We start from the raw sequence: 18913 nt of genomic DNA, 5'->3' as shown, positions 1-18913 counted from the left end.
CGCGCTTTTCCCTGCTCCCCCGCCCGCTAGCCCCGCCCCAATTCTCCCCCCCCCCCCCAACGTTAGGGTGGCTCTGGGATGTGGGTGGGTTTTTTTTTTTCTTTTTTCAAACAAAGTTGTTCATTTCAGAAGTTTCACGGCTCGTACACCTTCTAGCCCTCACCCCGGGCACTGGCCGAATGAGAACTGGGGAGGCTCAAGTGCTGGGGACCTGGGTTTTCTGCCTGGCCCTGGCCCTGCCCTAGCCCAGGGGGCTACTGCCCACTCCCCACCTCCAGCGGGCTGTGTGGCCCCGAGCCCCTGGCCGAGCCTCTCTGGGCGGGTGCGAGATGAGCGCGCCCCACCTCTGCCGCAGCCTCTCCGAAGCGAGGCGGGGGCTCTCCGTATCCTCTGGTAGGTTGAGAGGGGAAGGAGGTGGTACTGGAGGCTGAGGGAAATTGCAGCTGTTCTTCCACGTCCCACACCCACGTCTGTCCTGGCTTGGTGGCCCTCTCCTGTTTGGCTCTTCCTCCCCAAGGGACAGGAAAGAAACTTTGGGACGCAGATCCCCTTCTCCCTGGACACATCCTCCCGAGGCCCTCCCGGAGAGTGTCTCACCCCGCAGGTGGCTTAATGACACAGGGAGTGTACGGGAAAGAGCACCGGGCTTGGGTTCCAGGCCTGCTCCAACACTCAGCAACTCTGGGCTTGCAAGGAAGTCATTTCAAAAACAATCATTGACTCTGAGCTGGAAGGGACCAAAAAGTCAACCACCCACCCCCAATTTTCACTTGGGTGAAAAGGAACTGGTAGAAACCGAGTTTCGTTTCTTGCCTATGTCACACAACTCATAAAAAGCTGAATTATGTTCTGAACCCAGGTCCTCAGATCCCAACTCAGATATTAGTTCCATCCCTCGGTTCCATTCTTTGTTCATCTGTAAAATGGGGGCAATAATCCTTGTACTGCCAATGGTTTGGCTGTCAGGAAAAAGAGGGAGAACAGATTTCTAGACGATTCCTCCCAGGATACAGCTTCAGTTTATCTCAAGGGGCCTTCTCTGAGCCAGTATCTTAAAGGTATGAAGCCCCTGTGAAAGGCAGAGAAGTAGTGACTTTGGAGCAGGCCTTATCTTAAGACTATCTGGATTCAGCTCCTGCCTCTGATACATGCTAGCAAGCTGCGTGAGCATAAACAAGTCCTCAAAGACATAAATCACAGACATTTTCCAATCTGGCCTGTGGAAGGAAGTTCCACACGAGGAGTTTCCTATAAAGAAGTCTTGGGAGTGGGCCAAAGCCACTGCAGGGTAGCTTGTTGTAAGGAGAGCCTTTTTACACTGGGCAATTTAATATGTGCAAATTAATCCTTTTAGCAGGGGATGGAGGAAGGGAGGGTTCCTCCTTGGAAGTAAGGGGACCTGCCCTAAATTGTATGCCATGGGGAATTATCCAGGGCATCTTCTGACCTGGGAGTCATTGCCTTCTCTCCTATATGTAAAATAGAGTTCATAATTATTGCATTAAATTCTAGAGGTGTAAGGAAAGCACTTTGGGAACCTGAAAACACTAGAGGAAGGAGAACCCATATAGGAGGACAGGATCCTGTAGAGACACCTTTGCTCTTCTTCTGCTCCTCTGGGAAGCTTCCAGGACCATCAAGGAGCTTTGAGTCACATGGACACATGGTGGTTGTGGGTTGATGGGAGAGGATCTGGGCAGCGGGAGCAGGCTCCTGTCTCTAGCAAACATAGCTTTTGTTTGCTTTCTGTGTAGACAAATTGGAGGATCATCCCTTTTGACACCCTTAGTTAGCCAAAGCTTCCAGATAATCACTAAGCTTAGGTTGGTAACATACATCTGAACCTTTCTCTTTCAAGTCTATTTTATCTGGGAATGAGACAAAGGATTATTTTCCCCTTCACATCAGCTTCACATCAGATCCATATATTAACTAAACACCTACTTTTGAGCTATCAAGGCAATGCAGTTTCCTTATGATCCTATCCATCTCAGGACCACCCCAAGCCAGTTCTAAAGTCTCTCTGCTTCCTTCTTTGTGTCTTAATCCCTCTTGTTCTATCCCTCAGGTATCCTCTGGGCAAGAAAGAATCTCTTGAAGCCTGATGGGTCTGAGATGATTAATGTTTATTTTTTAGGGAGTGGGAGAGACCCAAGGGGTTCTCTTTGGCCCCCAGTCCCATTAAAGAGCCACCACACACTCTGTGCCAGGGTAGCCAGGCAGATTCAGGTGGAATTTCTTCTGCACGTCATCAGGGACAAAGCGTCCAGCCACAAAGTGGTACTTCCCTGAAAACCGACCGGCACATTTCTTGGGGGCAGCCAGGGACACCAGCACCTCGGGGCTGATCCCGTCTTCATTGCCCATCTCCACATCCCATCCTGTTTCAGGAAGAAAGAACCAAAGGGAGAGGAGATAAGTTGTTACCAGGCCTGACCAACCCCACCCCAATTCCCAGAGGCTCCCACCTCAATCAGAGTTTAGTAAGTTATTACAGGGAGAGTCAGGGAAAGATTTTTAGTCCTAGTTGGTCACTGGTCAGCTCCATGATCTTGGGCATATCATTTCCCTTCTCTGGGGCCTCAATCTTCCCATCTGTCACATAAGAGGGTTGGAGTGGAGGTCTTCAACTAAGTTGCATTTCCATTCTGACATTCTAAAATTCTTTGGGTTAAAAAAAAATGCTTCAGGACCATCACTCTCTGAGAAGGATCTCCTAGCACCCTAGGATATCTTCCAGGTCCAGCTTTTTCCGGACAAGCCCCAAGTGGAAACAAATGGCAAATCTGGAAAATAGTTTGTAATTATACTTTTTTTTTTAAATCACTAAGCTAAGGGCAGCTAGTTAGTGTAGTGGATGGAGCACCAGCCTGAAATCAGGAGGATCTGAGTTCAAATCTGATCTCAGACACTTAACATTTCCCGGCTGTGTGACCCTGGGCAAGTCACTTAACCCCAATTGCCTCAGGGGGAAAAAATCACTAAGCTCCGGAAACCCATCCTGACACAGCATTACTGCTAGGAGGCACATACTTGAAGAAAAGCAAAAGGGAAAGTTGTGTGTGTGTGTGTGTGTGTGTGTGTGTGTGTGTGTGTGTATAAAAGCTTGTTTTGTAATAGAAAAGAATTAAAAGAAAAGGGGAATTGGCTGAACAAGCCAGTACATGAGTAAAAATGAATAATTATTGATCCCCAAGAAAAAAAGAATTCAGAGAAACTTGGAAAGACTTATATGATCTGATGCAAGATGAAATAATCAGAACCAGGGAAATAATTTAAACAATGACTGTCAATAATGTAAAAGAAAACAATTCAGATTTCAAGACTCTGGTAAACAGAGTGATTATTGTTCATAGTTTTAGCAACCATGGCTTCAAAGGATGGATTAGAGAAGTATATCTTCTGCCTCTTGGAAAAGAGTGAGAGACTACTAGGACAGAAAGAGATACATTTTTAGACATGGATAAAGTGTTGATTTATTTTGCTGGTAGATAGAGAAATGAAGTTGGAGTCAGGAAGAACTGGGCCTGAATCACATTTCAGACACTTATTAGCTATTCAGTCCTGGGCAAGCCACTTAATAGCTTGAAGCCTCAGTTTCCTCATCTGTAAAAGGTTGATAATAAGAACCCATTTCTTACTAGTCTCTGATTTGAATCAAATAAGATCATGTATATAAAGCACTTTGAAAACCTTAACATTATATACATATATATGCATATTATATATATGCACATACACATACAAATACATGTATGTATCTATGTATATGTATGTGTATAGATATATATATATGTATGTTAAAATGAGAGAGGATTGAGTGGCCAAAGAATCACCAGAAAGTTCCAGTGATTTTTACAAAGAAAGTAGTATCAGTAAATCATTTTAAAAGAAAAGGAATTGGTCAGGTATGTCTTTCCTCTCAGCTCAAAACTTCTTGAGCTATGGGTTCAAGCTGTTGCCGTCTCTGGTCAGTTTTTTTTTGTTGTTGTTGTTGGGTTTTTTGGTTGGTTCTTTTTTTTTTTTTTTTGCTTAACAGTTTTTCTTTGTTGTGAAGCAGCTGGTGGGGGTGGTATTTGGAAAGGATAGCAGTGTAATAAACAAAAAATTTAAAATAAAATACTGTATAAAAACAAAACCCCCACTGGTTGGGCTCCAGATTCCAACACAATTCTTGGTGCTGTTCCCTCTGATGGAGGCAACAGAGGAAGTATGTCTTGGACTGCACGTAGATGGTGGAATGTGAGGGGTCCTTAATGGCTCTACCTGCCCCCAAACGCCTTCCTTTCTGGGCTTGCTCCCTGCAGCCCTCGACTCTGACCTGGTCTTAGTCTGCCTCACATAAGAAGCATTAAAAAAGTTGGTGTCTAAGCCAAGGAGGCTAAACCTTCTAATAACCACTGACAAAGATAGATAGATAGATACCCATATATATGCACATGTGTATTTATATATGTGCATTGTATATATATATATATATATATACATATGTATGCATATATTTATATAAACACATATATCATTTTAAACTCTTCACCCACATACTGTATCTGAACCTCACATCTCACAGACACTATTAGCATTATTATCTCCATTTTACAAATGAAGAGGCTGAGGTTCAACGCCTTGCTTTTCCTCCAGACGGGGAAGGGGCTTTGGTCTCTGCTCTGCCCCGTCCACGAGATTAGATTAGAGCAGTGGTCCTCAAGCTTTTTAAATAGGGGGCCAGTTCACTGTCCCTCAGACCGTTGGAAGGCCGGACTATAGTAAAACCTTTGTTTTGTGGGCCTTTAAATAAAGAAACTTCACAGCCCTGGGTGAGGGGGATAAGCGTCCTCAGCTGCCGCATCTGGCCCACGGCCGTAGTTTGAGGACCCCTGGATTAGAGCAAGGGTAAGAGAGCTGTTCGGCTGGAAGGGGCAGGGAGTTCCGAGCTGAGAAGAAGCTCCCCGGGTTCTAGTGTCATTTCCTACCAGGTTTCTCTGAGGGCTTGGGGAGTAAGCACCTTACAGGCTGTCCCAGCCAGACTTGGAGATCCTATATATCACAGGGCTCCATAAAAGAGAAGTGACCAGCTCAAAGTCAGTGGCACAGAATCGCAAGTAGGGATCGAGAGATAGAAGGAGCCTTAAAAATCCTTGGGCCGTTTCCCTCATTTTACAGTTGAGAAAGAAGTCAGTGATTTGCCCGGAGTCACAGACAGTCATTGGCAGAGTCAGGATTTGAACTGCGTTCCCCGAGCCCACAGGCAGCACTCTTTGCCTTCTACCACGATGCCCCCAGGACTAGAATGCAGATTTTTTAGGAGTCCCCGGGGCGGGAGACCTTTTTGTCTCTGAGCGACACAGCCCGGTCCCTTCTCCATTAGGAAGTGCCTCAGGGGGTCTGACCTCCAGCCCAGGCTCACGACATCCCCCTGGTGCGCCTTACGCCAGAGGAAGCACGCAGGCTTGGGGAAGGGAGGCAAGGTGGGTCCCCTCCCACGCACCCAGCAGGGCATGGCCCGGCCCGCTCCAGGCCTGGCCTCTCGGCCCGTTTATTCTGGTGGGAATTTTCCCCTTTCCATCTGGGACAGGGGCTGTTTGTTCTCCCCCTTCCTAGATTCCTGCCTAATGGCTCTAGCAGACGGGCCGAGGCGGCAGCCGGGCCAGCAGGGTGTTTGCTCAGTTACATCATGTCTCCGGGTTGAGCCGGGCTAGCCGAGGCCCACTAGCGGGCGGGCACGTGTTTACCCTTCTGGGCCTGGGCACCTGCAGGGAGCGGATGGCAACCTCCCCTGGGCCTCCCTCCGCTTCAGGGACGCTGAGAGGCCGAGCCCGGCCGGGAGCGCAGGAGTGTCCCCCGCTGGCCCCCCTGGGAGAGCCCTCACCCACACCCTCACCCAGGCGGCCCCCACCAGAACCGCGCCGAGCCCGGCCCAGGGCTGAGCCTCAAAGCTAGGCCGGGGCCCAGAGTATCATGGTCCTCTGCAGTGGCTCCCCCCCCCCCCCAGGCCTTGGCTCACGGGGCCCCAGGCCTTGCCTGAGGGGATGTCCAGGCTGACAATGGGGATCTTGACCAGCTTCAGGGTGGCCAGGATGCTGGTGCAGGGCTCTTTGGCCTCCCCAGGCTCCGCCCCGGGCCCCAGGATGGCATCGATCACCAGGCTGTAGGCGTCGTTGATCAGCTGGACCTGCAGGAGGGGGAGATTGTCCCCACTTCAGGAAAAGGAGGGTAGGGCCGGACGTCTCCTTTCTGCACGATCTAGCACCCACGGAAAGGGGAAACTCACATTCCCTCTCCTGTCATGGGGAGTCCCTGTCCTAACGGTTACCGGCTCCTTCCCCTGGGCCTCTCTGCCACGCTGCCCCAGGAGCTCTGGCCACCTGGGAGGTAGGGAAGGGAAGGGAAGCAGGAGCTGGATCGGGGCCACAGCGGGGCTCCTCTCTCCCTCCTCCTCCCAGGGAGAAGGACCCTGCTCCCCTGGCTCTGCCTGCCCCGACATGTGCTCGCCGAGGGCCCACTCCCACACAGCTGTGCACACACACCGGCTTCATGTGTCCTCCCCCTAACTGCCAGCGGCCCACCCCAAAAAGGCGCACCCCCCCACCCAGCCCACCCTCGGCGTGAGCACATCTCTGCCTTTGTGGAGAAACCCCAGTACGTAGGAGGCCGTCCCCACTCCTCCCTCCACACCCAACCCACCCTCCCAGTTCCAAACCCGAGCAGAAGGGGAAGTTTGGGAGAAGAGGTCTGGAAACCGGCCCGTTCCTCCCGAACCCCACCTCTTCAGCGAGGCTCAGTGATTCCCCTCTTAAAGATGAGCAAAGCCATAGGCTCAGACAGAGGAAAAACAGTCAAGGATCCACAGAAGATTGGGGTGAGAACCAAGAATAACCAGGTCCCGGCCCCTGGGAGAAGGGAAAGGGAGTGAGGGGAAGAAGCGGCTTTGGGGGCCGCGCCCTGTCAGAGCCCCCCATCCCAGAGTTGGGGGGAAGCTCTTCCCCTCAGGGATCCGGCGCAGGCAGGTGGAAGTGGGCCTGGCCACCGAGGAATCCCCGGCCACCTGAGCGCTCACAGGGTGGATTCCTCCCCCCAGTGACCAGCCACCTCCCTCTGGCCTGCTCCCCCAGGGGTGGCTGAGGTTCCGGGGACAGGGATGGGAGGAGAGGCTCAGGAATGGGCCTCCAGCGGGTCCTCCGGGCCATCCCATGGTCTCTCCTTCGCCCTCCCTCTGCCATCCCCCTCCTGTCTGTGGTGGGCGCCAGGCGTGGCTGTGCCCCCGAGGTGGCCGGTGCTCTGAGGTCACATGCCAGAGGCCGCCAGAGGAACGCAGAGAGGAAATGTGATTCAGTAATGCCTTTCCCAGTCGTCACCACTGAGACTGCAGCCCAGGGCCCCGGAGAGCACCGTCCTCCCCCTGCCCGGCGCCCCTGGACATGTCACTGATGATGGATGAAGTGTCCATCTTCCCCTGCCTCTGTCCCGGGATTCTGGCCTAGCAAGGAGGGGGACTGAAAAGCTGAACCCGGCCTGCTGAGCCGTCCTCACACCCACCTTCCAGCCTGAGTGGGGACGGCAGGGAGATGCCCCCCACACTCCCCGACCCAAATCCGGGGCGATCACTGCCCAGCTTGAACAGCCACCTCTCCCCCATCCCAAGCAGAGCAGTTCGACCAGAAGCACGGGCCCTCTGGGGACAGGGGGCTTCTCGAGGGGCCTACCACGGAGGACCGCTTCTTGCCCTGCCCCAGCAGGGACCACTTGATGACTGACCTCAGTAGGGAGGTAGGAAAGAAAGGGGATGTCCATCTTCTCACACTGCGTGGTGAAATCCTTGGACAGTGAGTCTGGAGAGCGTTTGGGGTAGAAGATGGTTGGCTCATACTCCTGGTGGGAAGAAGGTAGGGGGAGTTAAACCCCTCGGGAATCCCGGGGTCTGGGGGGCAGCAAGGCATGCTGTGTCACCCTGTCCTTGGCAGGGGCTCTAGGAAGGGCGGGGGGAGGCTGGTGCAGAGGTGGGTGGCAAGTGACACTGGTGAATTACAGAATGACAGGTTACACACCAGAAGGACCCTCAGACATCCTTTAACTTAAAAGGTGCCCCCCAAACTGGTCATCAAGGCAGAGACCCAGCGATGGGCAACTCACTACCTTTCACAGCAGATTTTATGTCCAGGTAAAAATTTGCCTCTTTGTAACTTCCTCCCTTTGCTCTTTGTTCTATCCCTGCACAAGACCACTCTTCCTATGCTCAAAGACATCTCTGAGGTTTTCCCTGCCTCCTCTTCTCCACACAAAACAATCCCAGTTCCTTCATCTGATCCTTTTATGATGTGGCCTGCAGTTCCCTCATCCCTCCCTTTTCTGGCTGTGTTCCAACCCGTCAATGTTCTGTCTAAAAGTCAGTAGCCAAAATTGAACATAATATTCCAGATGTCTGGCCAAGGCAGAGCACAACAAGACTCTTGCCTCCCTAGTTCTGGATACCACGCTGCTCTCCGCAATGGCTTCAGGTTTGGGGGCCGTCGCGTACGCTGCCGACTAGTAGCGAGGTCACAGGCCGTTGACATCCCTGAGACTTTTCCCAGAAAATCCCTGGCGTGATCGCGCTTCCTGCCTCCTGCACTTGTGAAATTGATTCTTTGAACCCGAGTGTCTAATTTTACATTTATCGCTTTCATTTGGACCATTGTTCTCCCACCCCAGGACCTTTTTGTGTTCCAGCCTCTCTCGCGTGTCTAGCGCTCCCAGAGCTGTTCCATTCCTGGGGGAGTTCTCTGGGGATGACTGGGAAGTTCTGAAAGGCCCCCCACCCAAGGGGACGCCGGTGGTCCCAGGATTCCCAGGGAAGTGACGCTGATACCTACGAACACCCGAAGATGCCGAGCACACACCAGCCCGATGGCCCCGTTCTGCTCAGGCCCACACACCACCAGGACGGTACGCTGCTTCCGGGAGAGGGCGGCCACAGGAAACACCTGGAGAAGGGGTGAGAGATGGACCCCCACCCGTCACACCGGCCTGGCTCTCTTCAGCCTCCCCATTGTACAGATGGGCAAAGTGAGGCCCACAAAAAGTAGGAAAGTCTCTCAAGCTCACACCATGAACTATCATCTGTGCTTCCCTTTGTCCCCCTGGAGACATCTAACCTCTTTCTGAGGAGATCCTCAGGCCCTTAGAATGGGCCAAACGTCCCTTTCTTTCAAAGATGTCTTTGTTGTCTGATGGCCGTCCACCCTGAGTTTGCCGAACACCTCCCCAATCCTCGGGCCTTGTTTATGGATCACAGGCCCAGGACAGGGGTGTGGAGATCCCGCTGCTAGCCTTTGTTCTTGTGGCCTCCTTGCTGTATGACCCTGAAAGAGTCCCCTGAGCAAGCACGGCGGCGAGAATGCCCCATCAGACACTGTCTAGTTGTATGACGTCTGGGCCATGTATGAAGTGAAAGAACTAGACTCCTTGGTCTCTTCCATCCCTTCCTGGTCTAAATCTATGATTCTATGATCTCAGGGCCTCGCTTTTTCCATCTCTACAATGGGGGGAATGGGCAGGTCTGGAGGGCCGGAGACAAAAAGAAGGATACAATAGGATGGTCAAGCGGGGAAAACAGTCTCTCCAGACCCCTCCTCGGAGCAAGATGGAGGAGCCGTTGCTCATGACCAAGAACTGGGAGACTTGGTTTCCATTTCTGGCTCTGACATTAAGGGACTGTGTGACCTTGGATAAAGAATTCCCCATTCTGGGAAATTTCCATCTACTGAGTGAGAGGTAGGACTTAAAGATGACTTTGGTTCTCCTCAGATTTAAATCCTATTTGAATTGTTAATAGTAGTAATAGTAATAATAATTTCATCTCATCATCCTTGGACTTCCATGGGATGCATAGCTGTTAAGATTATAGAAGGTTAGAACTGGGAAGAACGTTAAGATTTTATAGATAGGGAAACTGAGATCAAATAATCAGTAAATATCAGAGCTGGGACCCAGGTTCCCTGAAACTGAGACCAAGTTTCAACTCTAGCCTCCAATGCTCTCTGGCTAAAAAAGCTTGGAAAAAGTCATACAAGCCCACTAAATCTCATCTTATCATATTAAAATGAGGATAATAATACCCCGTAGCTATTTTATTTGTAGGTGTATGTGTGTGTGTTTGTGCTTTGCAAACCTTAAAATGCTATGAAAACTTTTGTTATTATTATCAATTACTCTAAGGTCCTTTCCAACTCTGGCAATTCCTTCTAACTCTGACCTTCTATGATTTTATAATTCATGGTGGAGATGGGGGTAGAGGAGGAGGAAGAGAGAAGGGGAAAGGGAACGGTTAAGGTCACCGCTAAGGACTAGCAAGTGCCTCCTCATAGGGACCTTTCAGCAACAGAATCTAATCCGGATAGCCTGAAGGAAGAGATCTTGGGTAGAGGTTTTTCTAATGTCCATCTCTCCATATCCCTGACAGGGGCAGGGAAGGGAACTCGCCCAGAGAGATGAAGGCCCCAAGTACAGCTCTACCCTCAGCCCATCCCTCATGGAAAACGGTGCTTTACTTATACCTAGGAACCCGGGGCATGGCGAAGGGTGACCTATTCCTAACCGCACTTGCTGTGTACGCCCATGCTATTATTCTCTCCTTGCTGTGGGTAAAGGCCTCCTGCCAAGCCACAGAAGGAACAGGCCTTGCCTTTTCAACTCAAGCCTCAGTGAACGTTTATTTATCTTAAACTTGTTTGCCGTGCCTGGTGAAATCTGGTCTTTTTTCCATACTCAAGGGCCATCAGTCAAAGAGTCTGGCACCCAGAAGCCTGGATAGCTGGTGGAGGCGACCAGAACAGGTCCTGGACACTCTCCTCCCGTAGGATATAAGCAAGGTGCATTCAAATATTCTAGAACAGAGCCCTTAGAACCCAGAATGTGCAAACTGGGAAGGACCTTAAAATATAGAGTGTCAGAGCTGGGAGGGCTCTTAGAACACTGAATGTCAGAGCTGGGAGGGCTCTTAGAACACACAATGTCAGAGCTGGGAGGGCTCTTAGAACACAGAATGACAAAAAGGGCCTTAGAATGTAGGGTGTCAGAACTGGGGGACCCTTAAAACACAGAATGTCAGAGCTGGGAGGGCCTTTAGAACCCAGGATGTCAGAGCTGGAAGGGCTCTTAGAACACACAACATCAGAGCTAAAAGGAGTTTTAGGATACAGAATGTCAGAGCTGGGAGAGCTCTTAGAACACAGAATGACAAAAAGGGCCTTAGAATGTAGGGTGTCAGAACTGGGGGACCCTTAGAACCCAGGATGTCAGAGCTGGGAAGGCCCTTAGAACCCAGGAGGTCAGAGCTGGAAGGGCCCTTAGAACCCGGGATGTCAGAGCTGAGAAGATCTGTAGAATCCAGAATATCAGAACTGGGAGGGCTCTTGGAACACAGAATGTCAGAGCTAATTAGGACCTTAGAACACAAAGCATCAGGACTGAAATAGAGTTTAAAAATCATAGAGTTTTGTGGAAGAAATCAAGGCACAAAGGGGGAAAGTTACTCTTCATGATCATATAGCCTATGGCAGAACCAAGACTAAAATGCAAAGTATCTGATTCCCAGGTCAGGGCCAAGTCCCTCTTGACTATGTTCCCTGCTAAGGGATGTGGAACACCCCTAGTTATGACCAAGCTCCCCTCCTTCAACCCCACCTGGGCACAGCTCTATGAGGCCCAGGGTTTAGAGGGAAAGCTCGTGGTTTCTGTGAGCCTCCTTCCTATAGCCCTCACTGTCCCCACCTAGTCAGGGTCTCTCCTGCATGAAAAAGAGTTTTTCAGTCTATTCTCTTCCTTCTGATCAAAGCCTGTTCTTTAACCCAAAGTTGCCCCTGAAAGAGAGAAGAAGCGGAAGGACCTTGATCTTCTCAACTGAAAACCTTAGGAAGGGAAAGGAGGTTATTTTCAGGACCTACTAAAGGAAGAAGAGATGATTAAAGAGGACATGGGCTTACACAGGGCCCTGTTAGAGAGGTGAAACCCCGAAAGGTAAGACTGTCTCTTCTAGGCCTGAGACCCCAAGCCACGGCTATTACCTGCCAATCAGATTCAGAACCTGATGGAAAGGGGGAAGCTGTCCCATACCCCAGGAGTCAGCCCTCCGGGGAGGACGAGGGAGAAAGGCAGAGGCGGGGACTTTACCTTGGTCACAGCCACAGCACAGGCATACCCACACATCTCTGCCAGCTGCTGCCGCCCAAACCGATAGTCCTCGATGAGCTCCTTCTCCATGGCAACAGCCTCCACCTTGCTGGGAGTCAGGGAGGAGACACAGACAGATGGAGAGTCAGCCAGAGAAACAACTCAATTCAGCAAATGTTTATTGTGTATACTTATGTGTCCATGTGTGTATATGTCTATCCTTTTGTATATTTAAGTGTCTGTATACATATATATGTCTATATATACTTATATGGTCTGTGTATACTTATATATATCCGTGTATATACTTATATTTGTCCACATGCATACTTATATGTATTTGTATATGCTTATATACATTTATATGTATATTTACATGTGTGTCCATACTTAAATATACCCATGTATATACTGATATTAGACTGTGTGCGTGCTTATATACATCTGTAAATATACTTATATATGTCCGTCCAAACTTGAATATATCCATGTATATATTGAATATATACAAGTATATATCAGTATATACAGATATTAGTCTTTGTGTATACTTATGTATACCCTTGTCTGCTCCAGCAAAATGTAAAACTCTTAGAAGAAGAAACAAAATAGAAATAATGTCACAAAAACATAGAAGAGAGAATTAAAGAGAAGAAGGTGATCTTGACTGTATCAGAGGCTGCAGAGAAGCCAAGAAAAATGAGAACTGAGAAAAGATTATTTGATTTGGCATTTAATGTGATGATGTTTCACTTTTCTCTTAATGGTCCCAGAGCCTTGAAAAGTGCCTGGCACATAGTAGGTGCTGGATAAATGCTTATAGATTGATTAATAAGCACCTAATGTGTGCAGAACGCTGAGCAAAGCATCATGGAAGATATAAAATTCAAATAAAACTCAGTCTCTGCCCTTCATCAACTTCATGGTTATACAGAGGCTAAGTCACCAAGTGTCCTAAAACACAAGCTACTTTGTGCTGAGAGGGTAAAAATATTCTGAAGCTGGGGCAAAAATAGCATAACATATCACAGCATTATAGGACAAAGGCATTAAAACAATGCAAAAGGCTGTACCAGGTCTCAGAAGAAAAAGTGGTTACCAAATGGGGCATCCCACTAGTTGAGAAGCTGTCTCCATTAGGTGCCTCCATTTTATTCCTCATTCTCTTCTCCAAATTCTACAGCATAATTTCTGAACTTATCATTCAACCAAAATTGCTCTTTGCAAAGTTACCATTGACCACATTAATTGCTTTTTTCTCATTTCTCTTTCTTGGCTTCTCTGCAGCTTCTGATACTATCAAGATTACCTCCTTGATTCTCTCTTTGGGAGTTTTGTAACAATATCTCCATCCTGGTTCTTCTTCTACTTATCTGACACTTCTCAGTTTCCTTTGTTGGATCTTCATCAGGACACTGCTAATGGTAGGTATCCCACAGGGCTCTGTCCTGGCCCCTCTTTTCTTCTGCTATATGGATGATCTCATTGGCTCCTTTGGTTCAATTATAATCTCAATGCTGATGGTTTTTAGATTAGTTTATTCAACCCTCACCTGTCTCCTAACTTTCAGGCTGACATTTCCAATTGAATCTTGGATTCTTTGATCTGAATATGTTCCAATGACATCTTGAACTCAACATGTTCAAAAAGTAAACTCATTATCTATACCAAGGCTTCTTAAAAATTTTTCAATCACAACCTTTTTTCATCTGAGAAATTTTTATATGACCCTGGGCATAAAAGTATATAAAACAGGCATAAAAACAATGATAATAAATCACAGTTTTGCAATCCCTATATTCAGTTATGAGACTCTATATAAGGTCATGAACCATAATACCTTAAGAAGCTGGAATCTACACCACTACCCCCAAGCCCTCTTCTTTTTATTCTAGACCATACTCTATCATCCTTCCAGGTACCCATGTGTACCTGGGATCTTTCACCTCCTATTTCTAATCTGTTGTCAAGTCCTGTCAATTTAATCCTTCTCAGCTTTGACATAGCCATTACCTTGATTCTTTCCTTCATCACTTCACACATGGACTACTGCAAAGGCTTTTGGGTTGCCCAATCTTTCCACTTCAGGCCATCACTTCACTCAATCATCAAAGAGATCTTCCTAAAGTGCAGGTCTAACCATTCCCCTCCCATTCAATAAACTCCAGAACAAATCCTATTTGGTATTCAAAGTCCTTTGTAAGCTGGTCCCAGTCTTCTTACACCTTACTGCTCCCAAAAATTACTGCTCCAGGGCTAATGGCTTCCTTGTTGTTCCTTGAACCCCACAATCCAGCTCCCTGCTCCAGGTATTCTCATTGAGTGTTCCCCATGTCTAGAATTCTCATCCTCATTTTTATCTTACTTTTCTGTTTACTTTAAATTCCAGTTAAATTAAGAAAAGGAAAATTATTGATTGATTCCAGCTAAAATCTCACCTTTTACAAGAAACCTTTCCTGTTAACTTTCAGGCTACTCTTGATTACTTCAATTACCTCCAATATAATCCTATATATAGTTTGTCTGTACATAGTTATTTGCATGTGGTCATTCCTCATTGGATTGAGAGCTCCTTGAGAGCAGAAACTGTTTTTTACCTTTTTTTGTAACCCCAGCGCTTAATAAAATGCCTGGCACATAGTAAGTGCTTAATAAAGGCTTGCTGACTTGACTTGATATTAGGAAAAATTTTCTAACTACTAGGATTGTCCAAAGTGGGACGGGCAGTCTCAGAAAGCAATAGGTTTCCCCTCGGTGAAGGTTGTCCAAATAAAGACTGGGTGATCATTCACTGGCAGGGCCATCATTAGGGTGGGGACACTAGGACTTTGTCCCAGGCTAGAAAATTTAGAGGATGTCATTGCACCATTCTGGGATACAGTCTCATCCTTTCCTTCCCTTTCCTATCCACTCTCCTGGTCCTTACTAAAATTAACCTTTTCACCTGTAACCTTTACCCCATTCCTCCACCTTTTTCTGTGGCCTTAAATAGTCTTATGCCTATTTAATGTTTTCCTTGATACTGCTTCCTTCCCCTCAGACTACAACAAACTGTAGTTTTAATTGTGCTTAATGAACTCTCCTTGACTTTCCTGATTGAAGCTCTCTTTAAGAGGTACTATGCCATAGGAGGGGCCTGGAGTCCTTGACACTGTTAATTTTTTAAATATTTTTTACTACATTTCAGTGTAATTAGTTTCCTTTGTAATCTTGCATATTTTATTCTATACATATAAAAACATTTTTCTTAATTTTCTTTAAAAAGCTCATCTAAGTTCCATAAATTCAGAAAGGTTCCTCACATTAATAAAAGATGAACCCCTGCCATGGAAGATGGTGCTAGACATGGAAGCAGAAAAACTTGTGTTCCAATTTTGCCACTTGGGAGTTGTGTAATCACAAGCAAGGCACGTTATCCCTCTGTTCTTCAGTTTCCTCATCTCTAAAATAAGAATGATATCTACCTCACAAAGTTATTGCAAAAGCTTAAATTAAATAACATATTTAAGTACATTTCAAATCTTAAAAGTCAAAGGTGTGCTGAAGCCAATTTCAACAAAGTCGATTGTTAAATTTTCAGGATGAACATTTACATCTTGGAAATCAGCAAAGGCTATAAATTTGGGCTTGATTTAATGTTTTGTTGATTATCTAGACTTAAGAAAGTGATAGAGAAAATAGTAATAGTGCAAATTAAACTTCAATGTGTCTCATGGGTACATTTTCCCCCAGATGGCTGGTTGTTAAAACATTTACCAAGGTACCACTGTAAAGTGCCATAAGGAGGCTCAAAGTGGCTAATCCTGGCATTATGTGCGTAATAAAGTTAGGCATTAGAAGAAAAAGAGATGGAAATAGAGTTTGCCCTTGAAGCAGCTTTACCTAATGTTTCATTCATTGCCTTTGCTCCTTCATGTTTGCATGGAAAGTTTATTTTCAAAGAAAAACAAAAAGAATCTTGGGACAAGAAAACTTGGGAGAGAGATGGGGCTTTTAGCTACACAGAGAGAAAGATTATTAAATGCCTAAAATGTGCTAGGATTTGTGCTAGGTGCTGAACATACAAAGAAAGGAAAAGCCAGTCCCTGTCCTCAAGGAGCTTATTCTAATGAAAGAGACAACATTGTCAATAACTAGGTACATTCAAAATATGAATGGTCTAGATGGAAGGTAATCTCAGAGGGGGAGATATTAACAATTGGGGTGGGGAAGGGAGGGCATCCATAAAGGCTTCCTTCAAAAGGCAGAATTTGAGGTGGGTCTTGAAAGAGGGAGATGAAGGTGAAGAGGTAAAGCATTCTAGATCCCTGGGACAGACCATTCAAAGGCAGAAAAATGGAAGGTGGGATGTTGTGTTCTAGCAATACCCAATAGGCTTTTGTAGCTAGATTATAGTGTATAAGAAAGAGGATAAAGTGTCAGACTAGAAAGGAAGGAAGGGCTTTAAATGTCAAACAAAGAGGTTTTTTAATTGATCCTGAAGGAGAAAAGGGAACTCCTGGGATTTATTGAGTAGAGGGAGAGACTAAGGCTAAATATCTAGATGTGAAAATTATCTACATGAAGATGATAACTAAATCCTTGGGAGCTGATACTATCACCAAGCAAAACAGGATAGAGTAAAAAAGGAGAAGAGATTCAAAGACACAGTCTTGGGGGACACCCACATTTAATAGACTTGACATCCATGAAAATCCAACAAAGACCCCAGAAAAGGAACAGTTAGTAGAAAACCCCAGGAGAGAACACTGTCACAAGGAGAGCATGATTAACAGTGATAAGAGCTACAGAGAAGACCAAAAGTTAAGAAAAGGTCATTTAATTTAGCAAAGAAAAGCTCATTGGTAATTTTGCAAAGGAAAACTTTAGCCTCTCCCAAACCTCTGCTTGCGTAATTGAATCTTGAGTTGGCCAGCAGGTACAGCCTCCCCTTCTCATTGAATAAAAATGGCAACCAGCTTCCTAGTGCATGAGAATATCTGATTTGACAACTTTGAGATATGGATAAATATGGAGGAGTGTGTGTGACCCATCCAGCTGAATGGACTAGGCTGTGGAAATTTCAAACAGATATTGTGGGCTACAGTATCCAGAAGCAGCAAAGCACTGGATAAGGAGTTGGATTCAACCATCCTGGAAGAAATCACCAAAGACAAAGATTATATGCAGAGTGTTAGTGTATGACATCACTGCTTTTAACATGATCAGCCCAAAATTGTGCAAATCTGCAACCAAAATCAAGGCTGAAATTTAAGGGGAAAAAAAAGCAGGGGGAGGGGGTATTTCCTTTGAATGAGTTTAGAAACCAGATTATAAATATCTGAGGAGAGGATAGGGGAGAAGTGGAGACCTTGAATACAGTTGACTTTGTCAAGTTTAGACATGAAGGAAAGGAGAACTATAGGAAATTTTCTAATAAAGATGGTAGGATTAAGTGAGGATTTTTTAAAGGCTAGGAGAAGACACGAATGTGTTTGTAGACAGCATGGAATAAATCAGTGGGTTTTGATGTTTTGTTGTTACTTTCTGTCTTGTCCAATTCTTCATGATCCCATTTGGGATATGAGGTAAGGAAGTCCTAAACAGAAAGAGTGAAGGGAGAGGTTGCCGAGGGAGGCTTAAAAAAATGGTGTGGGATCATGAATCCACCTCTCTTCCTTCCCCAGTGGAGGAACAGCTCAGCTGAGGACTCAAGCCAAAGCTACAAGATGGAAGCTTCAAGTCCAGTGGAATCTCCCCTGGCTGTGAATAGTAGAGACAGACCAGAGCCGGCTCACGGAGAGCAGCTTGATGACATCAGCAGTCCTGGTGCACTGGCCCCTCTGTGCATCTGCCCTGGATACACACGCTTCCTATGTATAATCCTCCACGTACTCCTTAGGTGTACTCCCTCTCCCCACTCCCATGACTATGAAAGAATATGCCCCAGATTTATAGAGGAAGTGTTTTATTGCTACTTTTCTTATGCTCTTTGGCAAAGTGTCTTTGTTTTGAACTAAATGCACTGACTGGTTGGCAAAAATAAACATATTCAAGAGGGCTCTTGAGTCACTCTTTTGAGAAGGTGCAATTCTACAGGGTAACTTGAACCTGAAAACTTGGGGGGAGTGGTGATAAGGGTGATAGGCAGAAAAAACTTGTGTATGCAGTAAAGAAGGGACCCCCTAGTGCTGCATAGCTAAGTATCAGTTATTGTTATTACCATCCTTAAACTATCATCCTCTCTCCTTCATTGTCCTAATAATGATTGCCTATACCAATGGTGTCAAACTCAAATAGAAACAGAGGCCACTAAATTGGATCCCTGCAGGCTATATATTGATTTTGTTTGTACATGAAATTTTATCTATGTTTTGCTGTATTTTTGTTTTATTTTATTAAATATTTCCCAATAACATTTTAATCTGCTTCAGTAGTACCCTGGGCTGCCTAACAGGATGTTTGCTATCCTTGGTTTACACTTCTCATCATTCTTATTTTTCCAATCATCTCTCAAATAGCTCTTTACTTGGACTTTTCACCTACTTCATCATCCCTTGTATCATAGTCATTTATATATTTGTCCTTCACTTCATTAAGTTATAATAACCTTTGAAGCAATGTCTCTGTCAGATCTTGGTCCCTTCAACATTTAGCAAAGGACTTCACATGTAGGGAATATTTGATAAAGATTTGTTGAACTGAAGAAATAATGTTGGAGTTAGAGAAAAATTAGAATGTAAGAACAAAAAAGGATTTGAGGATCATCTATTCCAATTCCCTTCAT

At 46.3% G+C, this 18913-nt stretch overlaps 1 protein-coding gene across 1 annotated transcript in view; it reads right to left on the bottom strand.

The window, feature by feature from the left end:
* Positions 1-2109: 2109 nt before the first annotated feature.
* Positions 2110-18913, bottom strand: part of YJEFN3 (YjeF N-terminal domain containing 3) — a 31851-nt gene continuing 15047 nt past the window's right edge. Inside the window, exons 2-6 of the mRNA XM_051972003.1 lie at positions 12148-12256; positions 8850-8960; positions 7756-7869; positions 6022-6172; positions 2110-2381 (exon numbers count right to left, since the gene is read on the bottom strand). Of these exons, the coding sequence (XP_051827963.1) occupies positions 2182-2381; positions 6022-6172; positions 7756-7869; positions 8850-8960; positions 12148-12256 (685 nt within the window). The 3' untranslated portion in view covers positions 2110-2181. The remainder of the gene's footprint in view (positions 2382-6021; positions 6173-7755; positions 7870-8849; positions 8961-12147; positions 12257-18913) is intronic.

The sequence above is a fragment of the Antechinus flavipes genome, chromosome 1, assembly GCF_016432865.1.
Source record: "Antechinus flavipes isolate AdamAnt ecotype Samford, QLD, Australia chromosome 1, AdamAnt_v2, whole genome shotgun sequence".
NCBI classification, from domain to species: Eukaryota; Metazoa; Chordata; class Mammalia; order Dasyuromorphia; family Dasyuridae; genus Antechinus; species Antechinus flavipes.
This window is presented reverse-complemented; position numbering and strand designations above follow the sequence as displayed.